The 18277-nt window shown below is 34.8% G+C and overlaps 2 protein-coding genes across 5 annotated transcripts in view; one reads left to right on the top strand and one right to left on the bottom strand.

Annotated features, from left to right (window-relative positions):
- Positions 1–1624, bottom strand: part of LOC123870212 (probable JmjC domain-containing histone demethylation protein 2C) — a 216098-nt gene extending 214474 nt beyond the window's left edge. For both annotated transcript variants that reach the window (XM_045913418.1, XM_045913419.1), the window contains exon 1: positions 1352–1624. In XM_045913418.1, coding sequence (XP_045769374.1) covers positions 1352–1507 — 156 coding nt within the window. In that variant the 5' untranslated portion in view covers positions 1508–1624. The remainder of the gene's footprint in view (positions 1–1351) is intronic.
- A 528-nt stretch (positions 1625–2152) lies between these two features.
- Positions 2153–18277, top strand: part of LOC123870213 (beclin-1-like protein A) — a 36643-nt gene continuing 20518 nt past the window's right edge. For 2 of the 3 annotated variants that reach the window (XR_006797032.1, XM_045913420.1), the window contains exon 1: positions 2153–2303. Coding sequence is in view for 1 of the 3 variants with exons in the window: in XM_045913420.1 (XP_045769376.1) it covers positions 2272–2303 (32 nt within the window). In the remaining 2 variants the exon portion in view is untranslated. Of the gene's footprint in view, positions 2304–4561; positions 4667–18277 lie in introns of those variants that run through there. The other variant, XM_045913421.1, reaches the window with a different exon arrangement.

Genomic DNA, 18277 nt, shown 5'->3' with positions numbered 1-18277 from the left:
TCATCGCAGTCATTACTGTTGGCTCAATTCATGGTTACTCTTGCTACGATTGTGCCCAATGGAATAAAATAGAAATATTTTTTAGAAGAAGTTAGTACTTTGGAATAGTCAAAAGCAGCAACCACGTCTGCTTCGGAATGCCTCTCCTGCCGAGGAGAACCAGCAAAAATCTCGCCGGCGGTGGGTCTTTTCAAAGATTTAATTGACAATATTATGACACGTATTTACAAATAATTGCAATCCTGCGCATTGCTGGAGCAAGCTGCGAGTCAGAGAGTGGAAGAGTGTAATTCAATCGGATTCGGAAGCGATCACGACCATTGTAGCTGTCAATGTTCGGCGTTTGAGTTCTAGAATTTAGGTTGACAAGTAGATAAATCCACAGGTCGATTGCGGAAAAGCTACATCAATCAATGCTACAGTCCCAATTGTTGTGATGAACTAGCTGAATTTATATCGTGCTGCGACAATGGACAATAGCGAAAGAGTGGTAGCCAATCAAAGATGATTGCCTTTGTTACACTTTAACTTTCAGACTTGACCAATTGCTTTCAGACTTGATCAATTTTGAAGAATTTCGTAGCATTTTGTACTAATTTCATAAGATATTATAATCGATAACTGGAGCCGATGGACATAAGATAAGCTTAGGTAGGTATGTCAAGCAGTGGTTGACGGTTGTTGCCATCGATTGACGGAGTTTCATAGAGCACCTACTCTTGATTCATAGATTTAGCTTTCAGATAAAAGGTTCGTGCCCTTAATATGGGCGTTGACCACAGTCCATCCACTGACCATTCGTGTAGAAACTGTGCCCATAACCTGTCTTCTATACATTGTGTGGTTATGTATATCTAGTAGGCAGGACGACTGTAGGTAGGTGAGTACCATGGCACATGGATGGCGGAATATAGTCTGGGTATAGGGTCTGGGAGGTCTTTACTGTTGTTGTAGCTAGGTACCTAGGTAGGTACTTCTTTAGTTAATTGGTTCTTACGACGACTTCATTGCTTACTAGGGTAGACTAATTACTAATTAGGTAGTAATTACCTGTAATTACTAATTATTATTATTCGAGTCATTGTCAGAAGTAAGAAAATGTCAGAAGATATTAATGACGAAGAATAGCAGTTCATGTTTCAACTTCATGGACGCTAAAATATTATTACGCTTCGTGCGAATCTTTTAGCTTTTCTTCATATAAAGTTAGAGAATTTTTTTCTAATGATAAAGACGTAAATACAGTACAGCTTCCTATTGGAAAATAGAAATATGGTATTTACCTTAAAAACTATCACTTAAACTATTGTTATAATAGACAGAATGATTGTCTCCAGTAAACAAGCTTTACCTGAAGTTCCTTATTCTTGTTATCTTTATGAGAAGCTGCTCTGATAACACCAGCTTTCCATCCCCATTCAGAAACTTTATTCACGTTTATCTTTGAAACACCACTCACAGAGAGAAATCGTTTGCCGACTAAATCTTCACGGTATCTAAATGCCATAACGAACTACACAATCACATTATTCACAATAAAAACTACACAAACGTCAAGAAATAAAACGCTCAAACGCATTACACACTACACTGTACGTCGAGCGAGGAGAAACTACGTCCATAGAAATCTTTTTAACCGCAGCAATCAAACGAAAATAAAGGCGGCATATTTAAATAGTATCCAACAAATGTATGCACCTGCTATGAGTTGGACAGCCTACTGAAATTAACTGGTTAAATTATAATCCACTTAAACTAGAATGGGTGCTAGTTTTGTGACAATGGCATTGCTGTAACTACTTTTATATTTGTCTGGCTTATAAAGTAAAAACTTATATCATTGCGCACTAGTACAGCTACTCCATAACAGATGGCAGTAAATATTAGTTTCATTCATTGTCGTTAGATGGTGCTTTCAGTTTCAGCTTTATGAAATCTCGATAATGTAATAGAGTGAGACTATAATATCAATGTTGAATTAATAAAAATATAAGCAATATTTTTTGTACACAGTTTTTTGCATTGCAAATATTTGATTAAAACTAAAAGGTAGGAAAAACTGCACTATCAAAGTTCTTATAAAATAATGTGAATGAAACCTTTCTTCTATGTGAGTTTTTGAACGATATGACATATTGATTGTTATGAGATCACGTGATCAAAACACAAATTTTTCAATATGGCGGCTTGGTCTTCTTGCTGAGTGGTTGTGTTTTGTCATGTTTATAAAAGTGATTAATTTTGGTGGATTTTTCTTATCTATATGTTAATATGATATCTTCGATCATTTCCCGGCTGGTAATGTAAGTGAAATAATGATTTTCCTTTTGTTTGATTACCCAATCTTACGCACATCACGTTTTATATTTTTAGTTTCTAATCGCCTTCTTTGTTTGAATTTGGTCTGACTGCTGCACTAGAAATGTTCTTCAATCGGTTTTTTAGAATAAGTAGTGTAAGTAGTGCGAATTATAAAGAACATAAAACTATAAAATATCCGTATTCCTATTTCCCAAGTCCCTGTCCATTACATTGACTGCAGAAAATATTTTCCATTGTTTAATGTGGATTAATACCATTTTTTTTTTGAAAAATACTATGCTGAGCTGAATCTTGTTATTTTACATTGTTAAATTCTTAAAAAATGTATGCTACAGGCTATAGGTATGTTCTAATTATAAAAGCATACATTAAGTAGGTGATGAAGTAAAAAAATTTTTAATAAAAATAACTTATTTACATAATAAGTCATGTTGTGTGAAAAACAAAATTTTATCACTGGTCAATGAACTATTTTAGCTAAATAATGTTTGTGAGCTTACTTACACTTAAATGGTAAATATTAAATAAGCAATTGGGGATCATTCAATTTGACATTAATTAGACTCACCACTTTATGAGGAGTCTAAAATTAAGTAGTAGTTAATTAAATATCAGAAATGGTCTGGCCAATGCCCATACACAATCAAGTTTGCATCAGACTTGAAGCAGCATTCACTGTTGAGTTTCTTACCTTACTTCAACCATCAAAATTATTATTGTTGCATATTAGGCAATCGTAAGTAGGTATTATATTAGTTATGAACCTTCATTACTGAAATATCAGAATTTCCCATCTCTCCTCTGACTAAATCTTACACAACAAACATTTTATACAATTTTAAAGCCTTAAAAGTTTGAAAAAAAATTTTCATACTCTGGCGCTTGGCTGCAATCAGAGCTGCTAGCAAGTGATGATGCAGCCTAAGACAGAGCGCTCTTGCCTAGAAGTTGCCTATTCACTCTTGACTTGAAGGTATTTATTAAAAGTGGAAGGGAAAACTGATGCCGGAAGGATGTTCCTTATCCTAGTGGTTCGGATTAGAAACAAGGAAGCAAATCGCTTCCTACATATCCAAAGGTTTTCGACTATAATCCTGTAGGAACCTTTTGTTTTCAAAGGATACTGAATAAGTAGTCTACATCACTCAATACTTTCCAGTACAGTTCAAGGACTGGGGAAAAAATCCTGTCACAAATGGATTAGCTTTTGATTTAATGAATAGTTACTGTAAACTAGTTAATGCCCGGCATGCATTGTAGTGCGACTTGTACACCACCTAGTGTATGTTGTTGGCACTGTCTTTTAAACTTTCGATAAGCCCTAAAAAAAAGTTCCAAGTCTCTCAAATCTGATGAACAATGTGCGAATGCATAGATAACAAACAGAAAGATAATAATATATACAATATACATTAATTTTTATGTATGTACAGTAGATAAAATTATGAGATGTTTGTCAGGCAATTATTTTGAAATAGGTAACATACTTCAAATTTTACTCATTTGTAGATTCAGCTCTACTCTTGCCCTACATAATATAAGTAACGTCGTGAACTAATAAAACATTCATTCCATTCCATCGACCTGAATGCATCCACTGCTGGACAATAGGCCTTCCCAAGAGTGCACCACCAAACACAGCCCTCTGCCTAGATAAAACATAGTTTTTTTTAATAAGTAATACCTATCAATCGTAAATCAAGTAAAGTACCTAAGTAGAGTTGACATTAATATTGTTATGAATTTATCAAATATTGAATAGAAACCATTGGATAAAATAGCAATAATTTACACTTCCACACGTGTTTCCAAGCAGCCACAGTTTAAACTAATATTGGAACTGTGCCAAATATGTTTGACGACTAGCCATCCTGAAATTTGGCAGCACTGTAGCATGCTTAAACCTTTTAATCTTATTTTCACCTTCAGACGTTTTGCTCTTCTTTCATAAAATTGCATTAAAATTGTTTTATTAGTCAAAGCTGTTTTGTTTGTTAAGTTCACAAAATTGTTATTTGACGAGTGCATTTAGAAAAACTATTGGTGTACAGTTTTCACGTCTCCATATTGCTGTGGTTCGAAGGATTACCAGTGATGGTTAAGACTTAAGACAAAAGAGTAAGCGGCCGTTCCAGATTTCGTCATAAGGGTGCCCCAGTGCACTACCGGGTGCTATTTTCGGTGAGGCTGACTCTGGGCGTTCGCCTCTGGGGTGCAGCAGCTTTAGTCCGTGACGATCGGTTGCGCTCGCGTCGTGCCTCTATACAAAACGAGTGAAGTGCGTTGACACTTAACTGTTGTGTGAATCATTGTCAATCGGTTGCTTAGTGCTTGCCGTATTAGTGTCCGTATTGAGTGCGCTTGATATATTAGTACCACCGTCCGACGGTCGTACACCTTGACTTCAGCATCTAATGCTCTTACTGAGTCTTGTCTTACCTTTTTAGGTTTAGCCTCGACAGCTCCTTTACCTAGTTTTACGCTGACGTATCTTGTTACTTGACATCCATTGTTAAAATGTCTTCGCGAACGAAAATAGATATCAGAATAACGATCTTTTACGAGGATCAAGTGGTTGTGATTTATATTTAAGTACTTAGAATGTAATCTCGTTTTTTTCCAATACACCATGTTATTGAATTAGTTGTTTTCTTTACGCGCCAAGAAGCATTATGTTGTTAAGCTATTTATAGATAGCTAACTAGTACATTGTACACCTACCTACTGATCATGAAAACATCGTTAAAACTTGACGCAAAATGTAGGTTAAACCGTCAATACTAGATTTACGGCATAGTACGTTTTATTAGACCTACAACAAACAAATCTATTTAGTTTTACAGTAGGCAATTCATATGAGTTCAATTTACATACATTGCATGAGCCATAAATCTTTGAATCTTGTATCGATTTTGTAAAATTGTAGAGCAACCAACCTCCTACTATCAAATCTTAATATACCTAAAGCAAAAAGTCTTAAAAAGTAGTCGAAATCATAATGGCATGTTAATTCATTCTCGAACAATAAAAAACTGTTAGCGAAATTCAAAGTCCAAGAATCATTGAATTCATTAACCCTAACACTGTAACAAATAACAGTAGTAAAACTTTAGAGATTGTCAAGAGTCAGCCATATTGGCAAATTAGATTGTCATTGACTCAAATAGGAAATAGAGAATAACTATAAATTAAACATAATATAAGTAGATACTCATAGTGCAAACACACGAAACAATAGTTACTAATTACTATATTCAGCAGTAGGTAATAAACAAAACGTATACGATACACAACAATAGGCAATATTAGGAACAAAGTCGATAAATGAAACGGATGCATTGTGTATTCAAGCACGCATCGCTGGCTGTTGCATACGTACCCGTGAGGATATGGATAGGAAACCAGCGAGCATGCACACCTTATTAGTGAAGCTAGTGCCGTTGGTTATGAATAGAATATAACTTTAATTCCACCTTCGTCCTTGATGACTGAAAATACCTACTTCCTATCATTAAGTTCAATGCATGGCAGTAGGTACATTATCATCAATTTTATGGGCTCTAGGCTTATTTTCTACCAGAGATGTTCCTATCAATACGACCGTTTTCCTTATTTGTTCCTTTTTAGGGTTCCATACCTCAAAAGGAAAAAAAGGAACCCTTATAGAATCACTTCGTTGTCAGTCTCTCTGTCAGTCCGTCCGTCCGCCCGCCCGCCCGCCCGCCCGCCCCGTCCGTCTGTCCGTCGTGTCTGTCAAGAAAACCTATAGGGTACTTCCCGTTGACCTAGAATCATGAAATTTGGTAGGTAGGTAAGTCTTATAGCACAAGTAAAGGAATAAATCCGAAAACAGAGATTTTGTGGTTACATCACAAAAAAATAAATTAAAATGTGTTCACGAAAAAAAATTACTAAATCACATATAGATGGCGCTGTTGTCATTAACTTGCATTGTCATTAACTTGCAGTGTTGCAGATATAAATATTGAAATATCTTGTACGATGGTACGGAACCTTCGTAAAAAGTGGGACTTGCACTTCACCGGTTTTTTTTGTTGCTACCTACATTCTATACCATAACCATGCATCTTGTTCTTATAACCTTCAAAAACCTTTAAATCATCAAAAACCTACGTCTTATTTAAATTTTAAACCTAATAATATACTGTATAACCGACCATAACCCTTGACTGTATTTGTATTTCTGATTGGACTTTAAATGAACTGGCTTTGTCTTTTCTATAATAATTATGCGCATCGATAAATTGAATATTTATTTATTCAGTGACCAAGCTCTTTACAATCTCCTGTATAAGATAGATTAATAGGTTATTTTCGATATTTAATCATCTCCGTCTTAGACCATTTTTATTGTTCTAAATTTTGCAATTATTGCTTAAGAGGAAAGCCAATGCGAATGACATAGACGATTTCACCTTCAAACTAGCAATTTTGACATGTCATGACCCTCTATTGACAATTAATCAAGCAGACATTTCAATCTGCAAAATTTACGCGGACTTTTAGTATTTTGACGTAGGAGGGTAAAAGATCCAGTACATGAACGAATAAGGACTACCCTGACATTGACCTAAAATAAGGTATATGAGAATCGTTCTATATATAATTTTTATATTTTGTGTGTCTGTACACAGTAGGTATACACTCTTAAATTATTTAAATATCAAAAAATCAAATAAAATGCGTGGTATTAATTATTATAACTTATTTTATTTAACAAAAGGATAAATTGCCAGTAAATGAACTGGGAATTTCAGTGAATGAACGAACTCTATCTAGTGCATAAACTCTCGATTCCTATTAATAAATAAATTCTTAAATATATTTTCGGCTTGGAATTCAAAAAAAATTGTCAGATTTTCACAGTTTTTGACTTATTGTATATTTTTTTCTACATTTTGCGCGATAAATCAAAAACTATTTTACATAATAATAATAAATAAAACCTGTTTTAGAATGTATAATAGAGCCCTTTCTGTATAATAGAGAAAAACTTAATGCCCATGTTGCACCCAAGTCGCTGGAAGTGCAACATCAGCTGCTGAATGTTTTGAGAGTAGTGAGAACAATATACCGTAACACATGTTATCAGATTTGTTCCTTTGAGCCGAGAAGCCACATGTTCTGATGCTTTTTAGACAATCTAAGATCTCTCATTAAGTGGTCCAAATCATTTTGATTGAATAGTCTAAGTTGAGATGTAAAAGTCACTACATCGTCACTACCTTCTGAAAGTTCTTGAAGTAGATTGGAGGTACTGGGTTGGGGCTGAGGTACAGATTTATCACCAGAAGTCAGAATCGTTCTAATTGTAGACTGCAAGTTACAATAGAGTCGCTTGGAACAATTTTTTTGCTGTTTCTTCTGGTTATATTCACAATGCAGAAATAATAATCATCATGGTGTTTAGATGGTTCGCGCCAAATTATAATACTTTTTTTAGTAAAAGTAGGGTCTATTCTTATTTGCTCATAAACGCAATGAGGAAATACAGCTTCCACATATAAAAATTTGGAGTCCAGGCCTTGCTGTTAGCTGCTGTTCTCAAAGTAGCCCGAGTATGCTTGTTTTACAAAGTTAGACACACTTGCACGACATTCTTTAATACGTACTCGCCACCAAATGGTACAAAAATGATTGGAATAACTTGCAGATGTTCTTCTTGATGTTAACACTTCGATAAATTTTGGAAATTACTTGTCTGATCTTAATAAAGTGTGAACATACAAAGTGTGAGTATAGTGCAAAATATGGGGGTACCTGTATCTCAAAAACTAGAGCTGCTGTGTAAAAAATTAAAGTAGATCTGAAATCAGCGACGTCAAATTAGTAAGAAACAGTTTCAAAACCTAATAAAACAAAAAAGTTGAATTTTGTATGCCAGTGAAATGATTCGGAATCGGAAGCCACTTTATATATCGCGAAATTTGGAAATGTGGTCAAATTTTCGAAATCCATATTTATCAATGAAAAGCGACATAATTTTGTAAGTAGTACTTACTTACTTCAGTTTACTATTTTTGAACAGTTTCGCAGAGGTACAACAATCGGCCTCATTCAATCAGCCGCCATATTTATAGTAACAGGCAAATAAATACAATTAAGTATTGGAACTACAATACCTATGCTCCTAAATGTATCTTAAAAAACAAGTCTCATTCAGCGTTACAAGTGCAGAAGAGGAAGTAGACAGACGGATTAACATCAGTTCGAACAAGTACTGGGCACAAAAGGAAAGAATGAAAGGAGCTTACCCAGTACATCTTAAAAGATCCGTTACAGATACATACATCCTGCCATGCCTCACCTATGCCAGCCAAACATGGGTCCAGACAAAGAATATAAAAAGAAATAGTGACTTGCTAAAGGTGAATTGCTAAAAGTGAGAATTGAAGACATAAGAAAAAAGACAAAGCCTACAGACACCTTGAGACATGCCCTAAAACTGAAATGCAAATGGTCATATTGTATCGATTTTTACAGATGAAAGAAGGACAGGAAAAATCTCCCCTTGGCCAGGTCCAGCAGGCAAAAGAAAAATAGGTAGACCGAAGACGCGTTGGTCTAATGCTATTGTGCAAATCGCGAGAGAAAATTAGCTTGATAGTACCAAAGACAGAGAGAAATGGGGATACCCAAGAGGGATCCTTATCCAAGAAAGAAGAATACCAGAATAAATATTTAAAAAAAAATCTAAAGAAAAATTAAACCGACTTCAAAAACCACAAACACTAATAAAAAAAAGTTGAAAAAACTATAACCCGACTACGGAAAAAATAAGACAACTTGAACCCGACTTGGTACAAGTAAAATAAACTAAAAAGAAAGAAACAAGATTGTGCTTAGTGCGTTGTCGACAGCGTATTTCTTATCCTTGATTGACGGAATTCCCAGTGATTTTATTTGTCTACCAAATTAGAATATTTTCTTTTTGCTGTCGACAACGCACGACCACGGCCTTTGTGTTGAATCTCAATCAAGACGATGATAGCACTAAGCACAATCTTGTTTCTTTCTTTTTAGTTTATTTTACTTGTACCAAGTCGGGTTCAAGTTGTCTTATTTTTTCCGTAGTCGGGTTATAGTTTTTTCAACTTTTTTTTATTTGAAACTTTTCCGTTTTAATAAGTCTATGATGCGACGATTAACTGAGGTCTCGTAAATAGCCAATAGGTGGCGCTGCTGTATGAGAAATAATAAAATTATAATAAAATGGGATTTCTGTCGCTTGGTATATTTTAATGATAACTATATACTGTATATTTAAATAATAAAAAGAATAATCAATTAATAGGGTGCAAGAACTGTATTCAACTACGTACTATATGAGAAATTCTGTGAGCTATGCGTTGTAAGCAGCTAGTGGCGCCATCTGTTATGTCTAATCGAAACGAATTTAATTATAGTAAAATGGGGTTTCTGTCGCTTGGTATATTTTAATACTAACTAAATTTATATTTATGAACTCAGAATTTTTTTCTCTTTCGTTGGACATCCCACTCGACACAATAGCAATAAAAAAAATTTGAGACCCTCACTTTTTTTGATGTAACTTCCGTCAGGCCGATTTTTTTCGTATAAAGTATAACCTATGTCACCCGGGCCATTACAAAGAATCGATTGACACCTCATTCATCAAAATCGGCCCAGTAGTTTAGGCGCTACGGTGGAACACACAAAATCTGGATACAAACATACATACATATTTACATACATACATACATACATACATACATACATACATACATACATACATACATAGACTGCTAAAATCATAACCCTTCCTTTCGGCTTTGCCGTAGTCGGGTAAAAAGTAAAAATAATTTTAGTGATTGTGGTTTTTGAAGTCGGTTTTATTTTTCTTTTGAAAATTTTTTATTTCACAATTTTTAGTGGCCCCACTGTACTATAATATGCCATACCCAGTTAAAACCCTACTGTTTACTAAGATATTACACTGATCGCGAGCAATTTGCTCTTATCCATTGAGGAGTTCCGTTCTCCATCTCGGAAGATATTCATCAGATCTTCATCAAATTTATATGGGACCACCTGCGAAGTATACCCTATCAAACAAAAAAAAATCCAAATCGGTCCAGGCGTCTTTGAGTAATCGGGGAACATACGTTAAAAAAAAAAGATACCGAGGAATTCAGAACCTCTTCCTTTTTTTGAAGTCGGTTATAAATATTTTTTAAATTTTGGTAACAGTTTCCTTTTTGTGATCCCAGGGAGCTCTAAATATCGATTTTGAACGAAATCGGTCAATTAACAAAGAATTTCAAAATGGCGTCGACTTTTTTAAATTTTGGTAACAGTTTCCTTTTTTGTGATCCCAGGGAGCTCTAAATATCGATTTTAAACGAAATCGGTCAATTAACAAAGAATTTCAAAATGGCGTCGACTTTTTTAAATTTTGGTAACAGTTTCTTATTTTGTGATCCCAGGGAGCTCTAAATATCGATTTTGAACGAAATCGGTCAATTAACAAAGAATTTCAAAATGGCGTCGACTTTTTTAAATTTTGGTAACAGTTTCTTATTTTGTGATCCCAGGGAGCTCTAAATATCGATTTTCAACGAAATCGGTCAATTAACAAAGAATTACAAAATGGCGTCGACTTTTTTAAATTTTGGTAACAGTTTCTTATTTTGTGATCCCAGGGAGCTCTAAATATCGATTTTGAACGAAATCGGTCAATTAACAAAGAATTACAAAATGGTGCCAACTGTTTTAAGTTTTGGTAACAATTTCCTGTTTTGTGATCCTAGGGATCCTCAGATATTGATTTTGAACAAAATCTATGACAGTTCAAGAAAATAGATTGTAAACACTATTTAAATTATTATCATTAACATTAAATTAAATGAAAACACGACGCGCGACGTGTACTGCAGCCCCTGAGCTTGAGCACAGGCCGAGCCGGTATAAACAGATTTCTCTCCGTACGCGACGTAGCGCCTGTGCTCACGCACACACGCGCCTCAAGCTTGTAGTAGTGTACCTATCGTAGCGCGCTTGTATGAAGCTTTGACTCTGTTCGCTACTCATGTGGTTATACAACGCAATACCAAACTCACAAACACTCGTACAAACATACAGACATGTATATACTCACACACACTCACACACACACACATGGACGCACGCACACGCACTTTTGAACGGTTTGAACGGAACACGGTTTTGAAATTGAAATTGAAAAAAGTGTAAGAATTTGTAAGAAAATATTTAAAAAAGGTATATCAGCCGGTTTTTTATTCCAGCTCTTAATACATGTAAAAACGTCCAATCTGTTCATTTACTTGAGCCTTTACCCTAGTACCTAATTATATCGACCGCCCCATATCAAAACAAAGTAAATGTCATTTTTCCGAAAATCGTTTTATGTCATAAGCCTAACTTTCATAGTATGTCCCGTTGTATTGTAAGGACACCCACATTAAAGTAAAATTAAAAGCTAGTAAGTCGCTTTGACCATTTTAAAACATAGTAAGTCTATGAACTCGCTAGGTTTTTTATAGATTAATGCGCCTTACTAAGTTTTTCAAAGGAATTAGATTAAATAAAATAAATATCACCCATTATCTAAATACCATGTCAAAACAGTAAATACTTAATAATGCATTTAAACTTAAAAGTAAGATAGGAAAAGTCAAAAGGAGTTCTGACCTCTACATGTCAACTGTTAAATATGGTTTGCAAGGGAAATACTTTGCATACTTACATAATGTTTTTAGGGTTCCATATCTCAAAAGGAAACACGGGACCCTTATAAGATCACTTTGTTGTCTGTCTTTCTGTCCGTCTGTCCGTCTGTCGTGTCTGTCAAGGAAACCGATAGGGTATTTCCCGTTAACCTAGAATTATGGGCAGGTAGAGAGGTCTCAACTCTCATAGCCCAAGTAAAGGAATAAATCCGAGAACAAATTTCGTGATTCTAGATCAACGGGAAGTACTGTATAGGTTTTCTTGACGGACGGACGGACAAATGGACAGACAACAAAGTGATCCTTTAAGAGCTCCGTTTTTTATTTTGAGGTACGGAACCCTAAAAAAGAAAATGATGCACATGTAATGAATAAATGTGTAGGCCAGTCTTCACACTAAAATATTTAAACCCCTTTAATTTAAAAACTGTCATAGCCTAGTGGTTAGAACGTCCGCCTCCTAATCGAAGGTCGGGGGTTCGATCCTGGAATCACGTTCTACTAACTTTTCAGTTATGTGCGTTTTAAGCAATTTAATATCACCTGCTTTAACGGCGAAGGAAAACATCGTGAGGAAACCTGCATACCTGCAAGTTTTCCATGTTCTCAAAGGTGTGTTCCTAAATTTCTCTTGAATTTAAACCACTTACTAGGTTTTGATCTGAGAAAGAAATTTGACATTAATTGACAAAATTGAGAGACCTAAGCTTGTATAAGAACACAGAAGTGTCATAATTCGTGTTCACTTTGCCTAACGTCTCTCGGAGAGCAGAGAGAGATTTAAACTGTTTCTTATAATCATTGGCCATATTTCAAATGCGAAAGTGTGTTTGTTGGTTTAATATTCAATCACGCTGCAACGGAGCAACCAGTCGACGTGGTTTTTTGCATGGATACATTTAAAGACCTTGAAAGTGACATCTCTCTCCGCATCGTATTCTTTATTGCTGAGGGTTGTGACCTCTTTCCATTATTCCTACATCTAATGGTAGGTTTTCTTGGGATGCGGTGAGTTCAAAGAGCCTACGGAACTCGACTAGAAAAACGAGATTTTGACTCTTAGGTTTAACGGTTATGAATTAGTTATTATTTTCAGTGATAAAATTGATTAGGGCTGCCAGGTAAAATGACATTTATCTCGGAAAATCAAAGAGTTTCCACGAGATTTTTTCCAAGTTTGCGCTACTAAGTACATATATTATGAAGAGGAAACTACTGAACTACTTGCACTAAAGACATAATCATCAACATCAACCGACAGACGTCCACAGTGAACATAGGTCTTTAATAGGGTCTTCCACATGCTACGGGTTTGCGCCGCCTGAATCTTTGCGCTTGCGCTTGACGACAATCATGCTTTAAAGAAAGCAATGATGAGGTCCAAGTTGGAGCACGCTTACCTAGAAGATGCCTATTCACTCTTGGCTTCCAGGTATCTAAGGTATATATGGCAGGAAACACGGCCGCCGAAATGGCGTTCCAACCTTTAGGCTCTCCCCATTGCCCGCAGCATGAATCTGAGCTTTCTTATGATGGTTATATTATGTACATATAATATCTCATAAGAAATCTCTAACACACAATCCAGCTAAGTAGGTCCAATTTCAAAAAAAGCTAGCTAGCCGACAAATCTAACTCAGTTAGGCAGCCTTCGGGAACCTTCGAGATGTCTCTCGTCCAAAATTCCTCAATGCTTGAAGACCAGTCTTTGAATAGTGCATGATGTCAGTGATGAAAAATGGATCCGAAATATAGATCTTTTTTGTACACAGGAAATGCCTGACGCATACCCCTCCGTCATGTGGGGCTTGCACCAAACTTGCACTACTACGAAATCCATTTCGGAACACGGCACCCGGAACGAGGCGCGCTATCTCCTAAAAAACATAGGTATAATACCTATTTAGAACACTTACTATCTGTCATCATAATCTATGACAACCTCCGAGTATTTACCTGGTAAAACCGTGACTTTAGAATAAATTTTAGTATATAGGCAGGCTTCATTTAGAAATGAAAAAATCCCTATTTTATTTTTCAACGATTATAAACACAACTTTCATTCAAAAATAATAAGCTTAAATTCATTTTAAATAATATTTTGCGACGAAATGACGCGCACAGTCCTTCCGCCATGACAGTCCAGTGGACACTGAATTCCATAGAGCGCCTGCAAGAAAATAAATAGCACAGGAAGTTTTTTGGTTAGTTTTAGATTATTTAAGAAATGAAAAACATTTAGTATAAAACTAACAGTTCGAATTGATTGCTAAACCTAAACATATCATTTTCTGGAAGTTGGCTTCAAAGTATCAAGATGTTAAAGAAAATTTTTACAGAACAAGTTGCGAACAGCAATGTTTTCAACTTGTTTTTTTTTTTTATTGGGATAATGTATACTAAATTAAAAGAGGCCCTTATAATCTTCACAAACTGAAGTTTTTAATTGCATGTATTTAATAGCTGTTAATGCTTTAGAAAAATAAACAATTTACTTCAAAGTACAGCATTTTTGCGATTTGTCAAATAGGTCTTGCCTTAAAACATAAGTGGTATTCTATTCTTTGGCCACATAGACATTGTTCATATAAACTGCTAAAATTGTGTGAAAATTTGTTTATTTCAAAAAGTAGAGTAATGGTGTGTGTTTAAAAATTCAGAGAATGTTTTCAAATCCATTAAAGCTTTAATATCAGAATTATGAGTCAGTGAAACGCGCAAAAGTAGGTCGATAGTGCAGAGCTTACCAGTGTCACTGCTATATTTTTAATGCAGCTTAAATATTAAGAAATTATAATTATGTTATGTTTTATACACCCATACTAATCCATATTAATATTATAAATATGCCAAATTGTTTCTGTCTGTATATCTGTTACCTTTTAACGATCCACTTATAGTGAACCGATTTTGACGGGTACGGAAATTTCTTGCATCCCGGAAATGGAAATAAGCTATTTTTTATCCCAGAAAATCCGAATTTGTATGGGGTATTTAAAACCTAAAGCCAAACGGATGAAGTTTGCGTATTATAATTTTGTAAAATATTTAAAAAAAAATTCATTTGTTAAATTTAACATTTTATTTTCAAGTCTGACTTTATAAAATGTATGTTCTTAAATAAATAAAAACTGAATTCCTATTTGTATGGTATCACTTAAAATTTATACTTACTTAAAATAAACCAAAATAAAAATATACAACTAGGTACTTATCGATCCGGTCATAAATTTATTCAGGTTGTTTGAAAAGACTCTCGATACATAGGCGTGTTCAAAGGCTTATAAAAAAAGCAAGAGTTAAATTTTTGGTTCCCGAATAACCAGTAGAGGTTCTTGACCTATATGCTATGCGCTATGGAGAGTATCACATCTAATATTATAAGTTGTCCTATTTTCTACACAAGTTACGAAGCTTATAAGAAAGTTTTATAAATAAGCGTGATAATGTAAAGATCTAGTTTATATTTATTATCAAGTACAGACCAACCTAAGTATTTTCTTTCGATAACAATAGATAGGAAGTACTTGTATATTATATTATAGCTATTATTGCTTTACATATTAATCAAATCTTATCCACAGTTTATGAACCTAAAATAGGTGACGTGTTATGTATACCTAGTGTGTATTATATCTATATCTATTATCTATACTAATATTATAAAGAGGTAAAGTTAAGTTTGTTTGTAGGAAGTAATCTCTGGAACTACTGAACCGTTTTTGAAAATTCTTTCACCAGTAGAAAGTTACATTATTCTTGAGGGTTCCGTACTCGGGTATTTTTTCTACATTTTGCACGATAAATCAAAAACTACTATGCATAAAAATAATTATAGGTCCACGGGAAGTACCCAATAGGTTTTCTTGACAGACACGACGGACGGACGGACGGACGGACAGACAGAGAGACAACAAAGTGTTATTCCTATAAGGGTTCCGTTTTTCCTTTTGAGGTACGGAACACTAAAAATTAGAGATCCCTACGAAAATTGTAATAACCTACCCGTGCGAAGCCAAGGCGGGTCGCTAGTATTCTAATATAAAAGAGGAAAGATTTGTTTCTTTGTTTGTAATCGACTGTTAAACTACTGAACCGATTTTAAAAATTTTTTCACCAATAGAAAGCAACTTTATTCAGAAGTAACATAGGTTACAATATATTATTATAATATATTTCATTAATGTTTTAAGTAATATAATAAGTACATTAGTAATAAATGCACTTTTAATGCACTACTTTGAAGTTTGTTTTAGTTTTTTAGATGAGGAAATTGCGAAACTCAGCCAAATCATGCTTCGTTGGTTCGTATTTTTCCTCACTCATTTCAATAGTTTCACAATTCGTGATCTGTTCAAACTTGGTTTCACAAAAGAAATTTCTTTCTATATTAATTACTAAATCCTGTACCTACTTTAAACGAACAATTATTTATTCTTATAATATATTACTAGATGGTGCCTGCGATTTCGTCCGTGTGGATTTAGATTTTTAAAAATCCCGTGGGAACTCTGATTTTCCGGGAAAATGTAGCCTTACCCGAGACGCAAGCTAGGTAGCTAATATATCTGTACCAAACCTTAAAAATCGGTTAAATTAATATTATTTCTTTCATACTAATAGGTAGACAAGGTAAGGTAGGTAGGTAAGGTAGTAATAAGGCAATAAAGCACGTAAATTGTAATTTATTCATTGTGACGACGCGCGCGTCGTATTATGTAAATTGCACATTGAATAGTAGGCAAGTATGAAATCTTAATGCAACTAACTAAATGGAGCATGTTTTAATAGCACGGTAATTACGAGTATACAGATAATGCGCGTTCATATAACACTTATACAGGCACTAATGCATCGCTAATGTTAATTAACAATCAAAAGAAACGATTCTAACAGCTGCATTTTACTAAGACTGGCTACGAAAATAAACGCAGCATTGTCCGCTGCGCTCAGAACAATACGATTGTCAGTAGTTATATCTATCTATATATAGAAATAACAACTTGTTAGTGCATCTGTGCAATTGTCTTGTTTATTTTTAAGACTCTCCAGACGTATAAGGTAGGGCAGCTGGTTCATTAGGGCATGCACTCATTGCCGAGTTACGAGACTCGAGTAAAAAATTATTGGTTCATACCATTAAAACACAGATGGCCTTCTATAGAATGTCTCGTGTCAGCTGTAAGAAGACGGCTTTATAAGTAGTAGTAACAGAAAATGGCGATAAACGATTCCATAGCACTAAAGTATTTTTTCCAAATGAAGAGATCGACTTGAAGTTCAAAGCTTCTTCAGGCCTTTGTGTCTTTACTTCAGAACAAGGTTAAAAGCTACTAAGTGCTGCGCAATTTTTTAAATAGGTATACATCTTACAAAGTTAACAATTATTTGAAGGTTATTCTAGCTAATAGCACTTGTCGACATTTTGAGCAAACGGTCAACTTAGTCACCTTATTTCATTGTCCAGTTGGAAGAGAGTCCAATTAGTACTTTCGTAGAATAGCAGCTATTGTGTGGAGACGGCCGGATTTTCTGTTCGAATTATTATTAGGTATAACGTGCCTTTTTATTAGGATTTCTGTGGGTATAACGATATACAAAGTTAGTGTCTTGTCTATTCCTCAGTAGACCATGCATAGTGCATATCCTGAACCAGTGGTTGATTCACTTGACTTCCCTAAAGAGGCTGTAAAGGAGGTAGGTCTACTTGAAATAATCCATTTAATTTCAAAGCATCAGTATCGGCCTTTATCTCCTCGAATGCCAAGTGTATGCTCCGAGCAGTTAGTGTAATTTAAATTGAAGGAGCATAAACGCTTTGCTGTCCGGTCGTTTATTATTCGTCATGTTCGGTGAATTGTGCTCACTCGTATTACTTGTATCTATCCTCCTTTTTGTGAAACTGTCGTATGGTTGATAGATTTTATTGTTGTATCCATTTTGTCGTATCGTTTATTTTCATTTATTGCACTAAAAATGACGGGTTATTACAGAATACAAATCCGATCGAACAATCTCGATTTTGTCGATCAAAGTTTTGTTCAAATCAGTATTGTCTAAAAATGCTGTTGGGCTGATGGATATGGTGCGTCAACAACTTGAAATATTGTAAATGCCAAACAGTCCGATCCGTACAGTAGCTTGAGCTGTGTGTTGATAGATCAGTCAGTCAGTCAGTTAATCGCCTTTTCTTTTCATATATTTAAATAGTTAAATGTGAGGTA

Source organism: Maniola jurtina, chromosome 12 (genome assembly GCF_905333055.1).
Source record: "Maniola jurtina chromosome 12, ilManJurt1.1, whole genome shotgun sequence".
In the NCBI taxonomy this organism is placed as follows: Eukaryota; Metazoa; Arthropoda; class Insecta; order Lepidoptera; family Nymphalidae; genus Maniola; species Maniola jurtina.
The sequence above is the reverse complement of the archived record's forward strand: the minus strand, read 5'-3'. Positions and strand labels throughout refer to the sequence as shown.